This window comes from Gamsiella multidivaricata (assembly GCF_025024155.1).
Source record: "Gamsiella multidivaricata strain RSA 2152 chromosome Unknown BC939scaffold_56, whole genome shotgun sequence".
In the NCBI taxonomy this organism is placed as follows: domain Eukaryota; kingdom Fungi; phylum Mortierellomycota; class Mortierellomycetes; order Mortierellales; family Mortierellaceae; genus Gamsiella; species Gamsiella multidivaricata.
Genome location: NW_026251764.1, coordinates 232,415 through 255,246, shown reverse-complemented (window position 1 = coordinate 255,246; position 22,832 = coordinate 232,415). Strand labels below are relative to the sequence as shown.

At 48.2% G+C, this 22,832-nt stretch overlaps 9 protein-coding genes and 1 non-coding gene across 10 annotated transcripts; 4 read left to right on the top strand and 6 right to left on the bottom strand.

Moving 5' to 3' along the window:
* Positions 1-2,206: 2,206 nt before the first annotated feature.
* On the bottom strand, positions 2,207-2,279 carry BC939DRAFT_t135. Its single transcript has one exon. It is a non-coding gene; the product is annotated as a tRNA-Ile (tRNA).
* A 770-nt stretch (positions 2,280-3,049) lies between these two features.
* On the top strand, positions 3,050-4,259 carry BC939DRAFT_459146 (Lactoylglutathione lyase). The gene is made up of 5 exons (XM_051556701.1): positions 3,050-3,234; positions 3,361-3,431; positions 3,522-3,561; positions 3,719-3,831; positions 3,941-4,259. Exons 1-5 carry the CDS (start codon positions 3,196-3,198, stop codon positions 4,182-4,184), a joined length of 507 nt encoding a protein of 168 aa, XP_051409777.1. The 5' UTR covers positions 3,050-3,195; the 3' UTR covers positions 4,185-4,259.
* Positions 4,260-4,362: 103 nt separating this feature from the next.
* Positions 4,363-6,745, bottom strand: BC939DRAFT_459143 (uncharacterized protein). Its single transcript, XM_051556700.1, has 8 exons — positions 6,388-6,745; positions 6,113-6,208; positions 5,861-6,002; positions 5,557-5,732; positions 5,335-5,450; positions 4,937-5,218; positions 4,726-4,846; positions 4,363-4,633 (listed from the first exon to the last, which is right to left on the bottom strand). Exons 1-8 carry the CDS (start codon positions 6,501-6,503, stop codon positions 4,408-4,410), a joined length of 1,275 nt encoding a protein of 424 aa, XP_051409776.1. The 5' UTR covers positions 6,504-6,745; the 3' UTR covers positions 4,363-4,407.
* BC939DRAFT_459141 (uncharacterized protein) lies at positions 6,740-7,743 on the top strand. The gene is made up of 3 exons (XM_051556699.1): positions 6,740-6,871; positions 6,968-7,181; positions 7,280-7,743. The coding sequence occupies exons 1-3, from the start codon at positions 6,782-6,784 to the stop codon at positions 7,435-7,437; spliced, it is 462 nt and encodes a 153-aa protein (XP_051409775.1). The 5' UTR covers positions 6,740-6,781; the 3' UTR covers positions 7,438-7,743.
* BC939DRAFT_459139 (uncharacterized protein) lies at positions 7,744-11,374 on the bottom strand. The gene is made up of 12 exons (XM_051556698.1): positions 11,194-11,374; positions 10,896-11,045; positions 10,633-10,767; positions 10,414-10,552; positions 10,139-10,327; positions 9,937-10,055; positions 9,715-9,824; positions 9,560-9,616; positions 9,251-9,476; positions 8,832-9,145; positions 8,659-8,744; positions 7,744-8,558 (listed from the first exon to the last, which is right to left on the bottom strand). The coding sequence occupies exons 1-12, from the start codon at positions 11,290-11,292 to the stop codon at positions 7,864-7,866; spliced, it is 2,319 nt and encodes a 772-aa protein (XP_051409774.1). The 5' UTR covers positions 11,293-11,374; the 3' UTR covers positions 7,744-7,863.
* Positions 11,375-11,723: 349 nt separating this feature from the next.
* On the top strand, positions 11,724-13,172 carry BC939DRAFT_479294 (transcription factor TFIID complex subunit 8 C-term-domain-containing protein; the record flags this gene model as incomplete). The annotated part of the gene is made up of 3 exons (XM_051558835.1): positions 11,724-11,844; positions 12,003-12,499; positions 12,600-13,172. The coding sequence occupies 3 exons, from the start codon at positions 11,724-11,726 to the stop codon at positions 13,170-13,172; spliced, it is 1,191 nt and encodes a 396-aa protein (XP_051409773.1).
* Positions 13,173-13,211: 39 nt separating this feature from the next.
* On the bottom strand, positions 13,212-14,529 carry BC939DRAFT_459135 (Protoglobin-domain-containing protein). The gene has a single exon (XM_051556697.1). It carries the CDS (start codon positions 14,032-14,034, stop codon positions 13,357-13,359), a length of 678 nt encoding a protein of 225 aa, XP_051409772.1. The 5' UTR covers positions 14,035-14,529; the 3' UTR covers positions 13,212-13,356.
* Positions 14,530-14,977: 448 nt separating this feature from the next.
* Positions 14,978-17,729, bottom strand: BC939DRAFT_530964 (uncharacterized protein). Its single transcript, XM_051561594.1, has 5 exons — positions 17,597-17,729; positions 16,144-16,300; positions 15,818-15,871; positions 15,249-15,497; positions 14,978-15,145 (listed from the first exon to the last, which is right to left on the bottom strand). The coding sequence occupies exons 1-5, from the start codon at positions 17,705-17,707 to the stop codon at positions 15,063-15,065; spliced, it is 654 nt and encodes a 217-aa protein (XP_051409771.1). The 5' UTR covers positions 17,708-17,729; the 3' UTR covers positions 14,978-15,062.
* Positions 17,730-17,940: 211 nt separating this feature from the next.
* BC939DRAFT_505413 (major facilitator superfamily domain-containing protein) lies at positions 17,941-19,885 on the top strand (the record flags this gene model as incomplete). The annotated part of the gene is made up of 6 exons (XM_051560657.1): positions 17,941-18,307; positions 18,391-18,612; positions 18,726-18,953; positions 19,056-19,154; positions 19,259-19,287; positions 19,397-19,885. 6 exons carry the CDS (start codon positions 17,941-17,943, stop codon positions 19,883-19,885), a joined length of 1,434 nt encoding a protein of 477 aa, XP_051409770.1.
* Positions 19,886-20,113: 228 nt separating this feature from the next.
* On the bottom strand, positions 20,114-22,337 carry BC939DRAFT_479290 (uncharacterized protein; the record flags this gene model as incomplete). Its single annotated transcript, XM_051558834.1, has 4 exons — positions 20,114-20,264; positions 21,200-21,542; positions 21,591-21,824; positions 22,133-22,337. The coding sequence occupies 4 exons, from the start codon at positions 22,335-22,337 to the stop codon at positions 20,114-20,116; spliced, it is 933 nt and encodes a 310-aa protein (XP_051409769.1).
* Between the last annotated feature and the right edge of the window lie 495 nt (positions 22,338-22,832).

Sequence of the window (22,832 nt, the reverse complement as noted above, 5' to 3'; positions counted from 1 at the left end):
CGTCATTTCGGCTACTTCAATGACATTTGATTCAGGAAGAGTGGTTGGTGCAACTATCCGAGAGTTCATGCGGGGCTCGGATATTGCAAATACTCAACAGCAACATGTACAGCGCATGCAAATCATGGCGTTTTAAGAGGAACAGCGCACGCTAATCACAGCTATGGAGCAACGGGTCCTGAGCTCTATTGCCCAGATTGCAGCAGGTCAAGGGCAGGGGCAAGCTATGCAAGCTGCTTCTGCTTCTGCTTCTGGCACCGGACCTTCCAGTCCGGTTTCTACAAGTAGAAAAAGAACGCGCTCTAAGGCCCCTCACTTTGGTACATTCAAATCCCCTAGTCGTATGTCTCCAACTGAAAATAAGTAAAATGAAAATGGCGGTTTGGTGGAGCGAGTGTAGAACGATATAAAATTGTGCAGATGTAGAGACGGGAAAGCGCATGGTCTTGCCTTGCTTATCATTTTCCACGATAGTGAAAGCTAGGTAACTCCCTACGCGTCGGCATGCTTGCAAACGATTGGAGTATCTGAGGTGTCGAAGGATCTAGGGTGAAAAGGGTATTTTATTGGGCGAATGCTGCTATCTAGTTCTATGCGTAGATAGGGGTTATATACTAGTTGCATCGGTGTCAACAGTGCATTGAAATATTGTAGAAACTGGGCGAAGCACTGTCGACATCATAGCATACTAAATCTAGCATTAAACCTTTGCAAAGATCCACAATAGTGATTTTGAATCGTAAAGTACTACTCCAATATGATCACAAACGACTGTCTGTTTTCTCTTTTCCATGGCACCTCGTCATTCAGCTTCGGAGTGAAATCTGGCTCAATCCTGCCTCATATTGGATTGGACAAAGGGATAGATTCTCCAGCGATAAGGAAACCGATATGTGAATCTACATGTAGACCTAGTATGACACCCCGTTATCACCGCACTACTGGTAAACAGCAATTTAGTGCGTCGCCCGAGTGTGTCAAGGGTGTAACACACCTGGTATCAGAGAACGGAGCTGAACTACAGTCTATATTAAGGAAGCGATGGCTAAAAAGATCCGGATCCTTAAACGAATTGAGGTGATGGGACTAGATGTGTGATAGAAGCAAGAGCAATCTATTAACAATTACGTATTGGGTACGATGGCGCGTGGTCAGGGCAGAAGGAAAAAAGTTCGGGCTGGTATAGAGAGAGAGAGAGGTGTACAAAAGTGCGCCCTGGTAGAGAGAGAGAGAGAGATGTACTGAAGTTTGGACTCTTGACACATCTGGGCGACGATAACGGGGTGTCAGGCGCTTAAGCACTTAGAAACCCAGGTATTGATCATAAAGCCTCTTTTATATGCCCGTGAGATTATCTTTGTTTCGCTATAGAATAACAGGGTGTAAGATTAAAGCTCTTACGGGGGGTGTGAGAATAAAATTTCATTATGTGCTTTGGATAATCTCACGGGGGGTGTAGGAATAAAATCTTACGGGGAGGTGAGATTATATTCTTCCTATTGCCGACCCTTACTTCCTTGGCTGCATACAAAAGTTATATGTCGCCCGATCGACTCGTCATACCCCTTCTTGTCTATTGTCGCCCCATCAACTAGCCACATGGATCCCTATCTATTCATTGCAGCAAGGGGGGTGGGACCGAGCGCGGCTAAGCTACCCATGGCCAGATTTTGTGGCGAAATCACGGGTAAAGCCAAACACTTAGCAAGCCAGTCATTAGATGACCCGGGGATGTGCATAGCGGCGCTGAAGATGTTGAACAAGGCCATTAATGAAAAAATGGGTCTATTTGCCATTGAAGACCCAATGATCGCAATTACAAAGGGAAGAACCAAGGGAAAGCGACTCAAGAGCAGCATGGAGCAGCCCAGTAAACGTAAAAAGCTGAGGACGACCTCGACATATTAAAAACTTTAATAAGATCAAAAAAATAAAAAGACCTCGCGCGCGCAAGTTCCTAGCTCTAGTTGATATATAGGAGGTCAATATGGAGTCAATGTAATGGGGTGAATCTCATTGTTCATTTGTAAGATAAAAAAAGGCCATTTTAGATGGCACCGGGTGACAAACAGGCAAGGAGCAATATAACAAGTTGATGAGGCGACAATAGACAAGAAGGGGTATGACGAGTCGACCGGGCGACATATAACTTTTGTATGCAGCCAAGGAAGTAAGGGTCGGCAATAAGCCAAGAAAAAACAAAAGATGCTCATTGCAGGGATCGAACCTGCGGCCTTCGCGTTATTAGCACGACGCTCTACCGACTAAGCTAAACGAGCTCGATTGATGATTGGAGTCTCAGAACTTCTATATATCGAAATTCTCCGCAGCCTTTTATTCTATAAGTGCAAGGTTGACTTAATTTACGATCTCTAAATGCAGCATTCCTTAAATGCACGATCTTTAAATGCAAGGTACAGTTAGACACGAGCCTTAGAAAGTGTTCTACATAGCAAACTGACCCCAATTGTTCTCTTCAGAAGACCATCCTGGGCAAACAAATCTTCTTAAAATAAAAGCCGCTTATCAGAATCCTGTTGGAGGAGGACAAATGAAGGGGCAGAGGGAGGAACTTTTATTAATGAAAAATGGAGGGATCGTGGTGGAGGAGGAGGAGGAGGAGGAGGAGGGGAGGAATCGATCGAGGGCCTTTTGAAGTTTAGCCGTTGCCAGTTGATTCCTGTGTGGTGATATGAATAACGAGGGTTCGCAGCTGTGTAATGAAGGAAAGGTGCTCCGCCGACTAAGCCAAACAGGCGGAGCCTTTTTGATGGGATTGAGCTGAAGTGTGGAGGCCGGGCCCCGGTTGTGCTGCCTATAACACACTTGCAATAAGGCTCGTTTGCAACGGGGATGACTGCTAGAGCACTCTAAGACGGTATAGACTACTCAGCGGAGGAGTCCTTGTCATCGTACACAGGTGTGCGATAAAACCCAGCTGGACGCAGCGTGGACAGCAGTGAAGGTGAAGAGTTGCAAGAGTTGCAGAGTTACAGCCTCAAGATTGGATGTGGAATTGGTTCTTACTCTTTATGTGCAAACTCACTCCCCATAACTACAACACTTCATCCCTCAATTGCACGAATCCCAATGCATTCACGAAAGAGGGTTTAGAGTCCAGCAGGTATTTTAGCGAACGAGACTCAATTCTTCATTCGTTACTTTTCTCCTTCACATTCCAAACCAATTCCCACCATGAGCGATTTCAAGACCGACATCAAGAGCTACGAGTTCGTAAGTCAGCGCTGCTTCACTGCTTTCTTTTCAGAGTGTTTTTTTTTTTTTTTTCTCTGTATCGCCGGACATAGGAGCGTTTTTACGGACACTGATAGTTCTTATGCCTATTATCGCTCCATCTAGAACCACACCATGATCCGCGTCAAGGATCCAAAGGCCTCTCTTGAGTTCTACCAGGATATCCTTGGCATGAAGTAAGTCTTTGGAAACGGCCTCTGGACAGGAATGACTTTCATTCTTACTTATCACTTTATTCTCTTCCTACACACGCGTTTTGCCGCCAGGCTGATCACCTCCATGGATAACGAGGATGGCAAGTTCACGGTACGATATCCAAATATCATCGTCTCTCGCTAATTTGTCATCTCTACCAGGTTTTTACGCGGTGTGAACCAAGTATGGTGCAGATACTGATGGTCGATCGATTTATTTATTATTATTATTATTATTATTATTATTATTTTTCAATGGAACACCACAGCTTTACTTCCTTGCGTACGTCAATACTGACGACCAGGCTACTCTCGAAGCCAAGTCCAAGGACGACCGCCGGGCCTATGCATTCAGCCGCCCCGGAGTTCTTGAGCTGACCCAGTAAGACCATTTTGTTCACACGGTTGTTTCAGTCGATTGCATCACACATGGCGCATCATTATTTTTTTTTCTCATGCACTGTTTTACACGATCTGATATCATTCCATAGTAACTGGGGCAGCGAGAACGATCCTAAAGTGAACTACGCCAACGGCAACGAGGACCCTGGCCGTGGGTTCGGACACACTGCCATCATTGTCGACAACATCGAAGAGGCTTGCAAGCGATTCGAGAGCTTTGGCGACAAGGTCAAGTGGGTCAAGCGCCAGTCGGATGGCAAAATGAAGAACATTGCCTTCATTGCCGACCCCGACGGTTACTGGATCGAGGTCTTGAACCGCGCCTTTGCCTAAAGAGTGCGAACATCGCAGACAAAGAGTAGCATTCCAGTGCGGAAAATGACGAATAAAAAAAAATTTATCACAGACAGTACTTTCGGAATGTATTTGACGGATGGACGCCATAAAATGTTTGCCCTTCGGTGTTTGAAACGACTTAAGCATTATAAATCAGATCATAATGTGTTGTCAATGGGTCCACTTTATTTAAAGTCGCTCCAGACATGAATGCTATGGCTCACTGCAGCTGTTGGCAAATGTTGTAGTACGCCTCATACTCATCAGGAGTCATCTGGCTCTGATGCTCCTCTGTGACCTCAAGCAACGGTACCATTACACCCGCCACAGACACCTCGGGCAGCTCCTCGTCGCCTTCTTCGAACAGCTCCTCCTCCTCTTCATTCTCGCCTTCTAAACCGCCATTATCTTGAATGGCACCTCCATCTTCAGCCCTGTACCGCTTTCTAAGAATCATGGAAGGATGTAAAGGAGGGGATGTCAGCTAATGAACGATCTTATTGCAGCGCAAACAAGTGCCAGATTAACGTATACATACCTGCTGCTGTCTTCCGAGTCGTCCAAGGATCGCTTGCTATCATATCCATTACTACCGGATATCTCGAACGACTCTTCATCCTGAGCTCCCATAGCCAAGTTTTCATAGTATTGTTTGTAATCTAATATGAGGCGTAAAAGGACAAGTTAGCAACAATTGATATACATATAAATACCCTCTGCACAGCTTAAACACTATCGTTCACGCTTACATTCATCGCGTTCCGTATCGTTCTCCAGAACCTCGCCCTCGCCATCGGCTTCAGTACCATCCACAGGCAAATCGTGGCGCTTTGCAGCCTCGGCTCCGAGAGCAGTCATCTCGCCAGAAACAGTACTCCAGGCGTGCCATGATGGCACAGCATTTTGCTGTCTCTTCTTTTGCGCCTCAGATTCTCTGGCCTTCTTGGCTGCTTTGTCATTGTCATCCTGGAACACAACCTGGATCTCTCCCGGCTGTTGACCGCCATCCGCAGCAAATGCCAAATCATCATCTATGTAGAAGACATTGTGAAAGGAAACGCACGGAGAGCAGTGTTAGTCGGGTTTTGGGCGAATGATCACTTTTCTGCCCTTGAAACAAGGTAGAGAGGCCTCTGGTTGTTGTTACCATCGTGTGTCCTTGCAGTAGCGTTCTTGGAGGCCATGCTTTCGGTGTACTGCTCAATGACAATGTTATCTGTCAATTTCAGCAGGTCGACTATTGGTTTAGTATTTTCACGGAGCCTAGTAAGATAAAGTAACGATAACGCGCAGCTCAATGATGAGTAGGTACGGACTGCCATTGCTGCACACCATAAATATTCCGCAACCTATGGATCCTCTCGCATACTTTGCTTTCAGCTCCCGTCCCTGATCACCATCTTCGACGGCCTCATCGTCCAGTGCAAAGCGATCGTTCGGACACAGAAACTTTCCTGTCTCGGCGTCATACTGGTCAACAACCTCAACCGTGGCATACGTCTTCTCGCAGGCTGGACACCGGTATCCTGCACTTTCTACTTCTTGCTGGATTCATATTTTTCAATCGTAAAAATATGGAATTGAGGAACAATGAACATCAGTGGCACACCGAGGACCAGGAATCATTCTCATTTAATCAGAGGGTATTTTCCTGAAGGTTTCCAAGTCTTTACCTTGGACATAATAAATTTCAGTTCCATATCCATTTTGTGGATCTTGTATTTGACCACGTCCACGAATGTCTTGTAGTCCAGGTAATAATATGTGTTGGGGATCGGGCGCTGGTCCGGTTTCCTTGCTTCGAGTTTTGTCAAGCTATTATATGATGGACCCGCCCCGCGGACAAAAATCATTAGGGCTATTTTCAAGTACACGGTGCACAGCTGTCCTGAAAATGTCAAGCGTTATTAAGCAGTGGTACCTACTCTTTGATCAGACGGTCTTCTTTGAGTTTGCCGCAGATCTTGTGAATCTCGCGCCTGTTCAGCTTCAGGAAAGCCGCCAGCTCTTCATCTTTGACTCTTTTTATGACCCGTTATCGAGATTTGTTTGGGATTTTATATGTCGGATTGAAGCCGGACGGAGACATTGGGGACGAAAAAAAAAAACGACCAGAGTTACTTCAACTGCAACACCATCTCCTCCACCGGAATTTCTACATCAATAACACAAAGCCTTAAGCACATAAGCGGATTCTTACTGCTTCATTTTGTTGATGACATCCATCACGGCAATATAGCGCGGCTCATAGAACGCTCGACACACTCTGTAGACCAACTGGTCCAGCACCTGCTGGTCCTCCGGTGAATTCGGCATTGCACGTTCTGTTTGTCGGCTGCAAGTGCTGAAGAACAAAAGATGCCCAAGTGTTCCGAATTGAGCGATCAAGCTGCAGACAGATGTGCCGAGAAAGATAGAGGCAGAGCTGAAGAGAATGCAACAAAGATGCAAAGCAAAAAAAGAAAAAGATGAGCGCGCTTTTTATAGAGTTACTGAGTGGCTTGCCTTGTTGGTTGGTGCATTTGTGGAATGTATTGCGCCCAACCCAAGGCCATCCATCCTCTTGTCTTCGTTCATCTCTGCACCCCAAGGCCATGCTCAAGGATTACTATGCGATCCTCGGCATTTCCGAGGATGCCACTCTCACGGAGATCAAGCAACAGTACCAAAAGCTGCTTCTGATCGTACGAGGAATCACTACTTTGCACTTTTTCAAGGTCGATCTACTTTTCGGCAATACTCAATCCACCGATTTTTTTTCTTCCGCTCTGCTTTTGTAGAATCATCCTGATAAACAGCAGCAGAATCAATCCCAGATGACATCCTCGTCTACGCCAACGCTGATACCACTTCAGGATATTAAAGAGGCGTGGGAATATCTCCGCTTGCCAGCACAGCGGGCCTTTTATGACTCGTCGCTCAAAGCCATGAGGCTCCGTGCCAATGGCCAAGTCAACGACGACATTGATCTGGATGACATGGATTTTGATGAAGGTACTGACTAGCCTCTGTTAATCTCATGGAGCCTTCATACAATATCTTCAACCGAGCTCTGTTACTAATGTCGTCCATACAATTGCTACACTGAATAGAGACTGGCATCTATTCATCGCCTTGTCGATGCAGCGGAGAATATGTCATCACGGAGGATGAGCTGGAATTGGGTGTGGACATCGTGGTGTGCTCCACCTGCTCGCTGATTGTCAGGATCCACTACGAAATCGCAGACGATCAAGATTACGCCAATTGAGCAATGGCAGTTTCCTTGATTGAATGTCCAACAAGAACGTAGCGGATCGAGCAGGCGGACTAAGTTGACTACAGTACAATCCATCACTTAGGACATGACAGACGATCGATGTGCTCCGTCTGCAGCGTCGCGTGATTAATGTCTGGTCTTTTGACTAGGAACACTAAGAGACGCTTGTAGGGCCATTTCTGTGCGTCAAAGTGTTAGGAACGCGGAATTTCCAAGCAATGTGCCGACAATTTGTCTCCAAAATCTGCTGCGCTTTGAGAAATGACGAGCTGCGTGGATGCATGGCGAGATGGATGTAATAGATGGATCTGGCTCACGCTTAGGCCCAGGTCCCCTTTTTATTACAGCTTATTTAATAAATCAATGGCTGGATTGTAAATATGACGAGCAATGGTTCCTGCGCCGAATTGCATCGTCTTATTCCCGCTTGAAAATGTACATGTAGGCATCACCAATGGGTGCCTTAGGATCCACAACGACCTTGTTATCGTTGAACAGAATCCACCGGTCACCTCTCCTGATGTGGCTGACATAGTGTCCGCAGTGGATCGATGGTCCTTTGTGCGAGATAAACGAGGCAAGTTGGTAGCGGCCCTTCTTTTCTGCGTTTAGATGGGGCGCCTGACCTTCGGCAGCAGCGGGCGCAGGAGCTACGCTTTCCCCTTCGTCGTCATCGATAGGCGTGTCCATATGACTGAAGAGCCATTCCACAGCGCGCTCCATGTCACCGCCTGTCTCCTTGAGCGCCTTCTTAGCCTGCTTGTCCGTGAAGCCCATATCCGCCAACTGAGCAATTTGTTCCGGGTTAACACTCGGAGAAGAGGCGTTGGTGTTGGTCGCGATGGGCTCGTCAATATCGGGATCCTCCATATGTTGAATTAACCAATCCATAGCCACTTCCGCGCCCTGATTGTTAGTCGCCAAGAGCGCTTTCTGGCAGCGAATCACTGAGAAACCCATCATCTGAAGCTGCTCCAGGGCAGCCTGATCAAAGGTTGGACCGGAGTCTGCAGCTACAACATCTTCCGGAAGTGATTCCTCGTTAGGTTGTTGGCCGTGAGCGCGGTACTTTTCAAGATCAATCGGGCCTTCAGAGACGATAACCGGTACAGCTATTGTACATGGGTGTCAAAAAAGGGAGACAGAGCGTATTAGCATATTTGGAATCATTATGGCGAAGGAGGGTCAAATCCGCTGTGAATATATCCATACCAAGTTTCCTTGGGACCCAGTTCTGGTACTCAAAGCGTCGCATATTGATTACCAACACCTCTGGAAAGGTGGCAAACCGATTTGTCCTACAGCATCAGAAGAAACAGATTAGCAAAGGATGACTTTGGTCAAGTCCTGTAGCGTTCTGTGACTGAGACGACCCCTGTGCTTACTTAGTGGCGGTTACGTTCTTTTGGCAGCTGGGGCAGTTATAAGGAAGGATCTCCTCTGCAGCGTACGTATCGAGGCATCGCTCGAACGTGACACTCTCATACTCATCATCTTCGCCAGTGTTTGTCTTCTTGGTCGCAGGCACCGGAATTGTAAGGTCCGTGGTTTTATTCCGCGAGTAGCGGACTTTCTTGCACTTATTGCATTGCAGGCGCTGTTCGTTAATAAACTCAAAAGTCTTTGTAGGATCACTGCCAGTGGTACGCTCGTTCTGCCCGATGACCTTTGTCAAGTGCTGAAAGAACTCGAAAGCGTCCTGTTGATATGTGGATGGTTGATAAAAGACAGAGGATGATGAGTGCTACGATCATAGCCACTTGAAATAGAGTTCACATACATTCACTAAAGGTCAGGAACGCACCTGTTGCCTCATGGTTGAGAACTCGGGGTGTCCGCGACCAATCAAAGCTTTGAACATGCCTGGCGCGATTCCATCCTGTCCCTGCACATCACCGCTATCAGAAACTGTTGGTGTCGAATAGCGTCCGCTCAAAAGACCATCTGCAACCTTGGCTAACTGGCATTGCAGGCAGTTTCCGGGCTCCTTGCTGCATGACTGCAAGTGACCAAGATCGACCGGGAAATATCTGCGCAAGTTTAGTACACAGGCTGTTAGCGGCAGCAACAAGTTGGCATTCAGTAACCTTCCGACATATTTTCTGTGATATACCTTGTAGCAAAGGCGGGAAGATCGAAAACTGACTGAAGCACCGATGCCATATAGCAGCTATCCACGCAAACGAAATGTCAAGGATGTTGAAGGTCAGCTTCCCTTGTCGGGGTCAACATCGCGTTTGCTAGACAAAACAGATGATAGTTCTTTACCTGTTGCCCAGATTCCTGAATCCTGTGAAGCCCGGTCCAAACAGTGGCTCGAATGCTTTGCCATCCTCCGTAAACATGTTGAAGTTGAAGTTTTGGTTCTGCTCCAAAGACTGGTTGTGACATGACATAAAAAAAAAAGATAAAAGCGGTCATTCTTCAGGATCTTCGAGGCTCTGATTCGCTCACATCCTCTTGTTCTGTTGTTACGACATGGAGACTAACCAGCTCAGCCAAGGACTTGATCGTCTTTTGCTGCGATTCCACCTTGATTCCAAACCTCGCCAAATGCACCCCCAGTTGATCATCCGAGCGTTCCTCATTGCAGTGGTAGCAGTAAATATCTAATGTACATCATCAACGTTGATATTTAGAGGAGGTACAGTCAATCGAGCCAATCCAGTTCAAGTTCATTTGCGCCACTAACCTGCAAATCCTTCTGGCGTGATGGTTCCTAGTTTGCAGGCGACACCATGTCCTGTCGCCTCGAAATGGGCAAGACCGTGGCCATTGCCCCCGGTACCACCATATTGCTGGCGTCCGCACCCAAGATTGCCACATACGAGACACAGCCAGAGGTTTTCGTTGAGGTCGCAGTCGGAACAATGGGCATTTTCTTAGAATAGTAATAAAATACAGACAGGTTAGCCTCGATTACTTCGCCGGCATTCTCTCTCGGATTTGTCATCAATGAGTACATACCCGCAGCAACCACCTTTTCAGCATCCTGCTGAAGGTTTCGAATATGGTCGCATGGAACGATCTCTTCCTCCCAGGCTTTGATCTCTGATTGTCGGGACGCAGATAGCGAGGTCATGATCGCATCGACAACTTTTGGGATCTACTCAACAGCCAAGTTAATTCGTTGCCCTCACATCATATCGTAAAATACTCCTATCGCAGATCGAAAATCTAACTCACATCTCCAAAGGTCTTGTCAACCTCGACTCCGCCGCATTCGTAGCATTTGACATGAGTAAAGTACTCATAGAGGTCCGTGTCGTTTTCGGGCACAATCGCAATTTTAGTAATCTTTTGAGGGGGCTCCGCGCCGTTCTATCAAGAAATGACAGCCGCTTAGCCAACTGCGGTATTCTATGCATCGGCAAATGCTGCCATTCAGAGAGAGAGAGAGAGAGAGAGAGAGAGAGAGAGAAGGGGGAGGGGGGCCTATCGAGACTTACCCTGGTATCCTTAGGAAGCCTGACCCGCCTGATGTTCAAAGCGAGAGGGTGACCGGCTTTGGTGTAGTGCTGGATGGCATGATAGCGATCTGGATCGGTGCATCCACCGTTGAAGCAGGATAGACACACGTCCAGTCCTCCTTCGTTGTCCTTTTTTGTGAATCAATACCGGTTGTGCAGGTCGGAAATAAAGAAAGAATCAGTAAGTTGAACAGGGTGTTCGCGCGGGCGAAAACAGCATTGACGCGTCACCGTTCCTAGAAGATACACAACGAGCGATTTCATGTTGTGAACTCACAGGACTGTCGTAACAAAAGGTGCACTCATCCTTGTAGATTTGTGCGTTATAAGAGGGCACCGAGAGACGAACGGTTGAAATATGAGGGCACGCTGCCATGTTAAGAATGAATGAGGTTCAAAGGTTGAAAGCGGGGATGGAGAGGGAGAGGGTGTGGGAGAGAACAAAAAAAGGGTTGAGCTTGAAGGACCGAGCGAGCTTTAAAAAAAAAGGGCCCGCAGTGACTGGGATTGATCCGCTGTCCAGATTGTAAGCCACTTTCGCCAGCTTTCTATTCTTCTATTCCCAGTTTGTGCCTCCATTCCATCCCTTCAGAACACCTTCACAAAACGATCAACCCATAGCACGACAAGTTTCCGCGCGCAGAGCTACAGACATCAGCAACAATGTCGGACATCGTTGGGACTGTCCAGTCTCCGAGCAGCATCACTAGTACTACGGCTCCCAACAGGGCGCGTACACAGGGGCAGTTGCAACAAAGACATGTTTCAGCATCAACATACCGTGCACCACCAACACCACGGCCTGCCATGGACAGTGTCACCGCAGAGGCAACAGCCAAGAAGCTCGTTTCAGTGCTGGCGCTCGACGCAGGCTTCGAAGGCATCACCGCCTCCGCCCTCGAATCGCTCACACGTGCCTTTGAAAGCTGTAAGCGTCTTTTACGCTCTTGTCAGCGTTGGAGCCAAGCGGTTATAGTGCATGACCAGATTCTGGAGGTAGAGGAACAAAGAAAAAGCAGCAGTGCTAACCAGGACAATTTTCTCGACGGGCGTATCTTTTTATTCCTCCTGAACCTACGATACTAGATACCCAGCAAATGTACTCGATTGCACACTCGTTCGCAGATCTCGCAGGACGCACACGGCCCGACCTCCACGATCTTCAACAGGCTTTCGACGACATGAACGTGAGGCCTACAAGTCTGGCATCCTATATCAGAGCTGCCTCAAATTCAAGTATGCAACGCATCTTTGCAGCCAACTGCTTCAATGGGCTTCTTTGGGAGCTGAAGAGAACAGCCATTCACATATCTAATCCCGATCCGCCATGTATGTTTGCATTCTTCTCACAACTATTAGAAACGCCATTGCTTAGAGGGCCACTGCAGGAGACGGTACCAAAACCTCAGAAAAAGAAGGAGAAAAAGACAGTGTTTCTGGATTCCGATATCGAGGATAATTCGGACAGCGATGATGAAGAGCCAATGGCGACATCAACCCCGGGAACCAGAATCACAGCCAGGACAGTAGTACCGGACCATCTTCCACCGTTCCCCAGTAAACACTCGTACAAGCAGACTCCCGTGAGTGCTTTTTATTTTTTCCTTCTCTCTAGGACGTTATGGAATACGTATTGCCTTGTCACTAACAAATTCCGATTTTTTTTTTACTTTCTTACAATAGGTGTTTGTGAAACGACCAACAGATCCACAAAAGATTCGGGAACTCAACACGGAGCAATCACGCCTGGTGGAATCTAATCTGAAACGACTTATGGCGGCCGAGAACAAGGTCGCCATGGCAGCAGCACACAAGGACGGGACGACGGCTGGTGTCACGACAGATCTCTTGATCGTCAAGGAAGAGCAGGAACCAGCCGAAAGCGTTGATCGACGAGCACTTACAAAACTTGAAGCCCTACCCGTAGTCAATTACGAGCTTTCGAAACGACAGCAGCTATTGAGCGTCTCCAACCGCGACAGTAGTCATCGACAGATACAACAATTACATGAGCTGCAGGGGGGTCATCATCGCGGAGAGTCATTGGGCGGTAGCCTGAGTGGCCCTGGAACGGGCGCAGCAGGCAGCGTGTTGAACTTGAAAGCTGAGTGGAGAAAGGAACGGCGGAGGATGCGCAAAGAGCAGCAGAACGCCATGGAAGAGATGGAACAAAATCTGCATCATAAGCGGCTACGGCAGGAGAGTAGCCATAATAGTCAGTTGAAACTCGTTAGCATGGACATCGATGCACAGTAGTAATTAATTAAAGTGATGAAAATTCAGAATGACAACATGGAGTGCAAATATCTTAGATTTATTTGCATATGAACTATCATACAAAAGTGACTCAGCTGCTATTGACAGTTCCGTAGGCGCTGGAACGGATTGGAAAGAATGAAAAAAAAAAAAAAAAATGAAAATGAAATGACGATGTGTCGAACTAGAAGAAGAAGCGCCAGAGTCGGGTGAGGATGCCAGGCTGCCTTACAGCCACGACGGTGGAGCTGGGGAAAGGAGTTTCGAGGTATTCGGCCCCGTCTCTGCAGTAAAACTTGATGAAGAAGTCGTTCTGGATCCAAAGCAGCTTTCCGAACGCGGCAATGGCCTTGTACTCGACATCACGATCCAAGTTAAGCGACTTGATGCCTCCAATCAGGACGGTTTCTACGTATCCCAACAAGGCATTGATGTGGATCAAATCGACATTGATCTTGCTCTTCTTGGTGGGGGTATCTGTGTGGATGCGTGCCACGTACTCGAGGTACTTGATCATCCGCTCATCATAGGGGTTTTCGAGCAGCTTGGCAAAGTAGCGCGACAGCATGTCCTTGCGGAACTTGATCTGCTCAGCGTTCTCGTCCAGCTCGGACGAGTTCTCGATGACCGACTTTGTGGGCGTGAAGCCCTCGTGGCGCTTAGCCATGACGTCCCAGGTGATGTCGAAGGTGTGCAGTTTTTTGTAGACGGCGTTGACGACGGTGGGGACGAGAGGCTTGATCAACTCGGCAGCACCCTTGATGGCGGCAACGTCCTCGTCGCCAAAGTCCATGAACTTTGCGACATACTGGAAACGGTAGACTGGGTCCTTGTACAATTGGGCTCGATCGATGTGCTCCATAGTGCTGAAAGAAGATATGGGTGTGTGTGTGTGTTAGAGGTGTTCAAGGAAAGAACAAAGATAGAGATGAAGATGATGATGAGAAGGATGGAGACAATGGCTAAGAAGACAATGGATATTTAAGCATTTCCACCCTTGTGGGGATCCTCGGACAAGCGGAGTTGTTTCGGAGCCATCGGATGCAACCACCCAAATATGGTCACTGCGTAGACTTGTCTCTAGCAATTGGTCAGCTCCAGGCTCGACCCAACCCTCTTTATCTGCAAAGGGGGGCCTAGGCTTGCCACCAGCCTGAGGATGATATCACGTGAGTGGCAAATGAACGGCCCTATAAGGTCAAACAAACATTGCTTTTTTAGCTGAGACTCCCGGCAAAAATAAGACCGCAATTTTCCAAGTCTTTGTTTTGGCTGGCAGAGCTTATTATCCGAGGGCCAGAACCATAATGTCCCACCCTTTTTTCTACCCTGGTTCGCTTCTGCACTTCCATGGCTCTCCTTTGAGAAGATAGTAGACATTCACGGTGCAAGGGCAGAATTTTTTCTTATTGGGTAGTTTCAATTAAAGAAAGATGGTTCTGGCCCTCGAATAATAAGCTCTGCCAGCCAAAACAAGCCTATCGCAGTCAAAATTCGACTTAGGAAAATTGCGGCCTTATTTTTCCCGGGGTCTCAGCTAAAAAAGCAATGTTTGTTTGCCAGTCTGAGAGCGGTGAAGCGGTGAGTGATTGCCTTTTAAGGCAGTTCGCTCGTCACTCACGTAATATTGTCCTCAGGCTGGCGACGAGCTTAATGACGAGCGCAGCGGTAAAGCACGGGTCTATGCGTTGGATGCAAGCCAACCGCTCTAAAACAACGCTCAACCTAAAAGCGACGATTTGGTGCTTTTAGGACACTTTCAATGGCAATTAGCGCGTATAAAATAAAGCTTTTACTGCATGGGGGCCTTCATGGATTTTTCAGTTCCCCGGATAAGCGGATTAGTATTTTCTTTTGACTCTGAAACATCGCTGAACGAAAATTTTTAGGTTACTGTTTTTTTTTGAGACCTCCGACCTCAGCGTCCTTGAGGAAGGATAATCTTTCGACGTAATTTTCCAGTTCCTGTAACACTAGACGAAGAAGATATATTAAGAGGCGCCACTTAACGCGCAGTAGTAAGATCACATCCCTCGCCCTCCGTAGCCGCTCCCTTCATAACTGCCATGCTGTTACCAGGACTTGTGCTATCCCTGGTCGGAATGTCAGCAGCAGTGCTGACTGTGTGCGGGGTGTAGTTGGCTTGTGCGCTAGCGATGGACACCATCGATCTGAGATTGTTGGCGGAGGGTCGTCGTGTGAACAAAGTTGATTGCTGATGCTGCTTACGGACACGCTTCTCTGTCAGGACATTCTCATGATCACGACCAACAGGGACCGAAGAAGCCGCCAGTGCTCTTTGATGGACTTTAGGGGTGGCGAATTCTACAAAGGCACATGCCCGCCAGACACCAAGTCAAGGCGCCAGATCAAGCATCCAACGAATCTTTGGATTAGAATCGTGTACAAATTCACGTTGTCGTGGATCAAACCTTTGGATGGACAAGATTGAGGGCGCGGATGGTGCCAAAGACCGAGAAAGCATCGTAGAGCATCTCATAGGTAATTCCCTCTTCTCTCTGTGACATTGCGTACGTAGATTGTCAGCGCATCCTTCTCTATTTACAAAGAAGGTAAAAAATGTTGGTCGCAAAGCACACTCTTCCTGCTGGTAAATGCATTAGTTTCCATAGCTGCTGTATCACCTTGCGCCTGACTGCTGGCAGACTTGAAGTTGGCGAGGCCTGATTTCTTGATGACTATGAGGATATGCAAGCGTTAGCAAAGAAGAAGCCAAGACAGCAATTGGCGTGCAGGAACGCAAATCCAGCACGAGTTTGTTTTTGAAAGCGCTGATAACCATCCTAGTTAACTCTTTCTTGATTCCGTTGCTAACCCTTCCTTGTTGGCGCTTTCGCTGGAGTAGATGGTCCTTCATGTCTCCCTGATGTGGTGATATGGTCAACCATGCCTTGCTCGCGCTCGCAGTTGTAAATGGAATGGGAACGGCCTGCATGTGTGCATCACATACCGCCTGCGGTTGTAATTTTGAGCTGCCTTTGGAGGTGCTCTCTTAATTCGCGTTCAGCTTTGAGGGCCAAGTCCTTTTGAGCAATCGCGTCGTCTTTGGCTGCAATGACCGCGTCCTTTGCTCGAATCACCTCGTCCTTGGCCAGAATCTGCTGATTCTAGCTCAAGCATATCTGACATCCATTGCTGGAATCATGAGTCATGCCAAAAGTCAATGTCGACATGTTGGTCTGGAGATGGTGAAGGCACGGTTGGAAAGGGGGGTCGGAAAGGGGGATCGGAAGGGTTGAAAGGCAAGTTGAGATTGCAAAGTTTGTGAGGACGAGAAAATCGGGCTATAGCATGACAAAGATACAGAGACTAAATCCATGAAGTTATAAGACAGCCATCGCGTTTTCTGTGTAAAGGGATGTTAAGACTTTTTTTTTTTTGAGCCAGGAACTTTATTGTAGTCTAGGCGGTGAATAATACTGAAAAGCCACGTATGAGGGTGTTAAGACAGGACAGACAGAACGTCTTGTTGAGAGAATTTTAGTTTTAAGGGATAGGCGCAGAAGGACAGGAGACGGGGGAGGAACGTTCCTTTTATATGAATGTCCGAGTCCCACGAGGAAATCCTCGCAGGTGGATGGTGTGTTCAAAAAGTAGAAGGGCGGAAATTGCACCATCTGCTTCCTTCGTGGCGTGGGGTGCTTATGTGTGATAAGACTAATCAGATGCATATTTCATTGATATGAAAAGTGTACTAACGATAAGGTTGAATGATAAGGAAGATCTTACAGTGAGACGAATGAATACTATATATGATATACCTTGAGTAGGAAATAATCACAGTGCCTGGCGGCGAAGAAAATAAAAAATGAAAAAAAAGAAGAAAAGAAAAAGAAAAAGAAAAGACAGGGCCTGGAAGAGAGGCGAAGGAACGAGATGTGCAAGGTGGAGGTGCTGGATGCTCAAGATTCGCCACCTGTCTTTTATGTCTGCGCTTTCAGATCTAGTGGGCGTCTCGCTCTTGTCCCACAATACCTCCTATTCCTGCTCTCTCTAATCTGCTCTTGTGCTTACTTGGATGAAGATTAGGAGGGGAGGGGGGATGTACTACATACCCTGAGAAAGCACATATGAAAAGCGACGAACTATTATTGACAGAGGGCAGTGCAGGAATTGACTCTTCACATAAACCCTCGCGGAACGTTTGAGAACAGTCAAGGGTCGTATGTTTGCTTGCATGCCACGAGGGTGACACGACTTTAATGCAACGCAACGTGTACCAAATAGCTCCCTCCTCCGACAAGGGGTCTCTCTAATCGAAGCAGAATAGGAATGCAGAGTGAAACGTCGAAGAGCAATCGATGGGTCGTGGTCTCAGTGCTTATGCTTGTTTCCAAAGTTGAGGTGGATTCGAGAGCGAGAACCAGAGAAATGAATCTGACCTTCAAGGGAGGCGCGCATACGATCCTGAGACGCGCCTTATTCCCTCGATGTCTCCTAGCCAATGCTCTGGACTGCGTGGTTCTCAGGAACGTTTCCTGTTTTGGGTCGTATGCCTCCTCCCCATGGATCATGGCTCTTTTAAGGGCTTGGCACTGCACAAACAAGTGTTAATTCCCTCCTTCTCCTCTTCTTATTCCCATCCGTCCTTTGATATGCCCTCTATCCTTTCTCCTCACCTTCTCCTAAGCCTTCCTTCATTCTACTCAACTTCATCAACAGTCCGACTGCTTATACTCATCATCTCTGGAATACAAAGGACAGCAGTATACAGGATTACAGGATACGGGATATGGACAGCAGACACATGACCACCTCGGCCCCCGAGGCCAACGCTGTCCCCAACCGCAGGTTAGAGGAGGACATTACTTCGGAGGACCCAACTCATGTGGGCTCTGAATCGCATCGGATGGCGGTGCTGCGAACCCTGCCATGGTATCGTCGCCCAGCCATAGCGTGGCTGCTACCGTTCGTGTTTCTGGTATCAATTGTCTTTGGTATCTTGGCTGCCTCTCAAGATCAAGCGGTTATCCAGATCATCTGCAAGGCACACTTTCGGGATGGCGAGCAGCCCTCATTTGAAGGTGACAGCGAAGATAGGTGCAATACGCCACTAGTGCAGGCCCTCGCCGCTGTCGTGATGAGTCGTATCTCGTCGCTCAAATCTGGCATAGGTAAAGTCCATGCTGGCATGAGGCTGTCATCTATGAGTCGCAGCATTTGACCACGTTCTTACATGTTCATCTTATCGAAATAGGCATCTTCACAATCGGTTTCTATACCACACACTCTGACCGTCTTGGAAGGAAGCTCCTAATGTACTTGACGCTCATTCCCACGATTTTCTCACTGCTACTCGTTATCTACATGGGACTGCCCAGCAGCGATCTGAGCATCGCCTGGCTTTATGCCGATGCGCTGGTCGAGGGCTGCCTTGGTGCAGGATCTCTTCTTAATGCGGGCCTGAACTCCTACGTCTGTAGGTGTCCCTGCCTCGATGAGTTGTTCAAGGCGCGTAACGGAGAAGCAACCAAAAAGAAGTTGGATGGCAGGCCATCCCTAATTGACGTAACCTTTCATACATTATTCTAGCTGACTGCACTGCTCAGGAACGAAGGAGTTTGGAACTTGGATATGTGATGGTCGTTCTATCAGTGGGCGTCATATTGGGTCCAGGGATTGGAGCGTATGTCATCAAAGCAACAGACGATATCAATTCAGCCTTGGTCCTCGCCATCATAGCTCTGATCATTTTGATTCTATACACGGTCGCATTGCCGGAATCCCGTCGCAAAGAGTTCATTCCTCCCGCCATTCTTGGTACTGCTGCAGATGCTACCAAAGAAGAATCGGTCTCGTTTGTTGGTAAAACAAAGGGAGTCGTTCTGGGAGCACTAGACCCTCTCCTGCTCTTTCTTCCAGGAAGGATTGTGCCTAGCCCAGACATGAAGATGGTCCCAACTCCTTACACCCTGGTCTTGCTGATGTCAACCTGTGCATTAGCGGCATTGTCTATGAGCGGTAAGCGTTATTGTTTGCCTTTGTCTTTGAATGCTGATCTTTGTTGACTATGAGATGAAGTGAGCTTCTGTTTTAAGAAAATATACATTTCATATCGAACAAAGGTATTGCTACGGTCTTCATTCCGTATTCGGTAATTACTAAGCATCTACATAGATGGCTGTGCTAAGGGTTGCTTCTTTTTGCTATCTTGATGTCTTGTCCCTGTTCTTACTGAGATCTATCTTTCCTTTCTAACATAGAACCTCGTATATGGATGGACAACTCTGGAGGATGGCATCTATTTTGGTTTTCTTGGAGCTGCCACGCTTGTTGTTTATGTTGCCGTGTTTCCGCTGATGCATCTCGCTTATGACCATTTCATGGTGGACAAGAAGGCAAAGAAAAGTATTAGATCTCAAGGACCAAGTTCAATTCTACCGGATACCGCTCTTCAAGAGCGTACACCACTACTTCAGGAAGGAGCAACTAATGCGGGGATGGGCGTCATTAATGAGGTATTGGCGGCAGAGATGAATCAAGCAACAGGTCCGCCTGCTAACGGAAGCGAAGCGAGCGGCATCTGGAAGGACTTGACGTTCTTCGTGTTTGGCGCGGGACTTCAGATTGTGGGACATGCGATTGTTCCGATATTTGAAAAAGAGGCTGTCCTCTTTATAGGCAAGGATACATGGAAAACGAATGCTTTGAATACTGCAGAAAGCACGCATGTCTTCAGAACACCTATCTAATGCATATTCTCTCTCTCCCTCTCCCTCCCTCTCTTTCTCTGTCTGTCTGTCTTCTTCTATGGGACTCTTCATCATCCATGTAGGCTGTGGCATCCATGTGTTAGCTTCTGTGGGTGGCCCCGCAATCATGTCTTTATTGACAGTATTCGTACCTCCGCATCAGACAGGCATGGCGATGGGCGGACTCTCAGTCCTGCAAGCTATAGTGTCGGTAGTGGCGTCTCTGCTCTATGGATGGATCTTTGCCAGGACATCCGCTACCATGCCCTCTGCGATATACGTGGTCTCGACTGTGGTGTGCATGGTTTCCTTCTCAACGGCACTGGTGCTCTGGTTGGCCACGAAGCGCGCTGAAGGACGGTTGCAGCGATGAGAGGAGCTGGGCCGAGAGAAGAAAAGGGCATAGGAAGATAGGAAGATGGAGCAATAAAAAAGCGAGGGCAGCCAGAGGCGTGTCTGCCATTGGGAGGGCGTGCGGATCAAATTATGGCACAGAGATATGCGGGTGTCCCTTGGGGTGAGCCCTTTGATGAGTTTGATCTGTGGTCTGTAGAGGGCATCGGGCAGGGGTGGCCGAAAATAGATTTCTTCATCTGAAGCAAATGCGATCAGGGCGAGGATTTTGATCAGCAGATGTTGATATCCTATCGAGGGCCGCCTCGTAAAATCTTATCAGCATCTGCCCAATCTCTCCTTCTCTCTCTCTCCTCTCCTTCCACTCTTTTTTTTCATTCTCTCTCGCTCTCCGCTCTCCGCTCTCCGCCCCGCTATAATCGCTATAATCACTGCTGCAGCAACCACGACTCCGCTGCCCCTGCCACCAACCGCTACCTGCCCCACACAGCCTCTCTTCATCATCATCTTCTTCTTCAGCAGCAGCAGCAGCAGCATCCATCCCCCCTCCATCCATTCCACCCTTACACACATCCGTACCACCATACCACCACACCATCTTCTCTCTCTCTCTCTCTCTCTCTCCTCTTCCTTTCCCTCTCCCTCTCCCTCTTTCTCTTTCTTGTATTTGCTGGCAAAAGTATACATAAACAAGTAAGCAGTTGCCTCTGCCTCGACATATCCGGGGACATACTGTCACCCACTCGCTCGCATACACACACACACACACACACACACACACACTCACTCACTCACCCTCTTTCTCTCTTCCCTCTTCATCTTCTCCCTCCCATCCCTCGCCGCCGCAGACGCCCTGTGATATCTCCTCCTTCCCCACATCTGCACATGTCGCTGGCTGAAACAGCACCAGTGGTTGCAGCTGCCCCGACTGTCCCACCCGTCGCCTCAACGGACACCGACCCTGTTGTAAAGCTGGTCCCTCTCTCGGGGGACACATCCGCTTCCCCATCAACAGCCGCAGCAACAACAACAACAACAACAATAACAACAACAGCAGCAGCAGCGTCGGCATCCGCATCCGTGTCCCTCTCTCCGTCATCCTCGTTTTCATCTTCATCGTCCATATCAGCAAAGCCTTCGATAGTCACCACAGACCCCCGACTGTCCCACCAAGGGAGCACACATGGCTCCAACGGCGATATTGATATCGATAACACCATCAGCACCATCAGCAACAACAACATCGATGGCAGCCAGGAGCCTGCCTCGTCATCACCGCCATCAAAGTCCACATCATCACCCTCTATATCCAAGCAGCATACACACCACCCTCCCCCTGCCCCATCCTTACCGGGCATCGCTCCCCTCTCGCCCTCTCCCACGCCCTCCTCCTCAACGATAATAACCACACTTCCTGCCATGTCCCCCGTAAAGACAGAGGGTGCAACAACACCGAGCATAGACACAAGCATAGGGGCGCTAGCATCCTCGTCAACGACGTCCTCGCCTTCAACAGCAGCTCCCGCAGCATTGACACCGACATCGTTGTCCCCTTCCCCCTCGGCGCTGATTTCGACTGTGCCCGCTATCGACAAGGGTCACCCGATCCCCACTTCAAACGCGCTTTCATTTTCGTTGAAATCTAGACTTTCATCGAGTACCCCGCTCTCTTCACTCTCTTCGCTCTCCTCTGTGACCCCAACGACCATCATTTCTCCAAAGCCTTACCCGTCTTTCAATCATCCCCCTTCAGCTACCCTATCTTCGTTTTCAAAAGGCAATCTCGCGCAGCGGTCTTTTGCTGCTTCCAAACATGGCGATGTCCACATCCCGAGTCCCGAACCACACACATCAGCAACGTCGCCCGTTGACGAGCGCCAGTCTGCATTTTACAAAGCCAAAGACGAGGAGTATGAGGACGAGTTTGAGGAGGTTGAAGAGGAAGTGGAGGAATATGAGGTGGAGGATGAAGAGATGGTAGGCAGCGACGTTGAATTTGACCCCACGCTACGCATGGAGATTGAACAGGAAGTACGTCGGCCAGACGAACGGGACGCAGATATGGCTGATGTTTCTGCGGGGTCCTCGTCCCCACCATTATCTACCAAAGACCTTGCCGGGGCCACCTCTTCAACCCCAAGTAAGAAGAGATTAGCGTCGCCCGGTTCACCCTCGACGATCGCCAGTGGAGATGGCCCATATTCAGGGTCGATGGGTGGTGCTGCATCCAAGACACCATCGCCACAATTGACACCTCAGCAGGCGATCAAGAGCCCTACAGGTGGTCCTAAGAAGGATCTGAAAGCGGGTGTCACTGCAACGAGCTGTGCCAACTGCGGAACTACGACGACTCCACTCTGGCGACGAGCGAGCGACGGACAAACGATCTGTAACGCATGTGGTACGTACAGTTGGGACAAAAATGTGTTTTTATTCTTTTATCTCCTTCATTTGCGAACAACGTAAGGTTGTTCATTCAATGGTCTTTGCTTTAGCTTGATTTCGTCTCGTTTGTTTAGTTTGGAGGTTTCTTTTTCTTTTTTCATTGCGCCGAGGGCAGAGAACGAGACATTGTTATTTTTGGTTTCCATCT

Excerpts from the sequence above, each read along its gene's own strand:
- BC939DRAFT_459146 (XM_051556701.1), top strand. The coding sequence starts at position 3,196 with ATGAGCGATTTCAAGACCGACATCAAGAGCTACGAGTTC. Across the intron at positions 3,235-3,360 it reads ACATCAAGAGCTACGAGTTC|AACCACACCATGATCCGCGT; the intron begins GTAAGTCAGCGC and ends CGCTCCATCTAG. Across the intron at positions 3,562-3,718 it reads ACGAGGATGGCAAGTTCACG|CTTTACTTCCTTGCGTACGT; the intron begins GTACGATATCCA and ends GGAACACCACAG.
- BC939DRAFT_459143 (XM_051556700.1), bottom strand. The coding sequence starts at position 6,503 with ATGCCGAATTCACCGGAGGACCAGCAGGTGCTGGACCAGTTGGTCTAC. Across the intron at positions 5,451-5,556 it reads GGACGGGAGCTGAAAGCAAA|GCTCCGTGAAAATACTAAAC; the intron begins GTATGCGAGAGG and ends TTATCTTACTAG. Across the intron at positions 4,847-4,936 it reads CGATACGGAACGCGATGAAT|ATTACAAACAATACTATGAA; the intron begins GTAAGCGTGAAC and ends GCCTCATATTAG.
- BC939DRAFT_459141 (XM_051556699.1), top strand. The coding sequence starts at position 6,782 with ATGCTCAAGGATTACTATGCGATCCTCGGCATTTCCGAGGATGCCACT. Across the intron at positions 6,872-6,967 it reads ACCAAAAGCTGCTTCTGATC|AATCATCCTGATAAACAGCA; the intron begins GTACGAGGAATC and ends CTGCTTTTGTAG. Across the intron at positions 7,182-7,279 it reads TGACATGGATTTTGATGAAG|AGACTGGCATCTATTCATCG; the intron begins GTACTGACTAGC and ends TACACTGAATAG.
- BC939DRAFT_459139 (XM_051556698.1), bottom strand. The coding sequence starts at position 11,292 with ATGGCAGCGTGCCCTCATATTTCAACCGTTCGTCTCTCGGTGCCCTCT. Across the intron at positions 10,768-10,895 it reads GGCTTCCTAAGGATACCAGG|AACGGCGCGGAGCCCCCTCA; the intron begins GTAAGTCTCGAT and ends ATTTCTTGATAG. Across the intron at positions 8,745-8,831 it reads AAGAACGTAACCGCCACTAA|GACAAATCGGTTTGCCACCT; the intron begins GTAAGCACAGGG and ends CTGATGCTGTAG.
- BC939DRAFT_459135 (XM_051556697.1), bottom strand. The coding sequence starts at position 14,034 with ATGGAGCACATCGATCGAGCCCAATTGTACAAGGACCCAGTCTACCGT.
- BC939DRAFT_530964 (XM_051561594.1), bottom strand. The coding sequence starts at position 17,707 with ATGATCCATGGGGAGGAGGCATACGACCCAAAACAGGAAACGTTCCTG. Across the intron at positions 15,498-15,817 it reads TGCCAGCAGTCAGGCGCAAG|AATTCGCCACCCCTAAAGTC; the intron begins GTGATACAGCAG and ends GTGCCTTTGTAG. Across the intron at positions 15,146-15,248 it reads CAGGGATAGCACAAGTCCTG|TGTTACAGGAACTGGAAAAT; the intron begins GTAACAGCATGG and ends TTCTTCGTCTAG.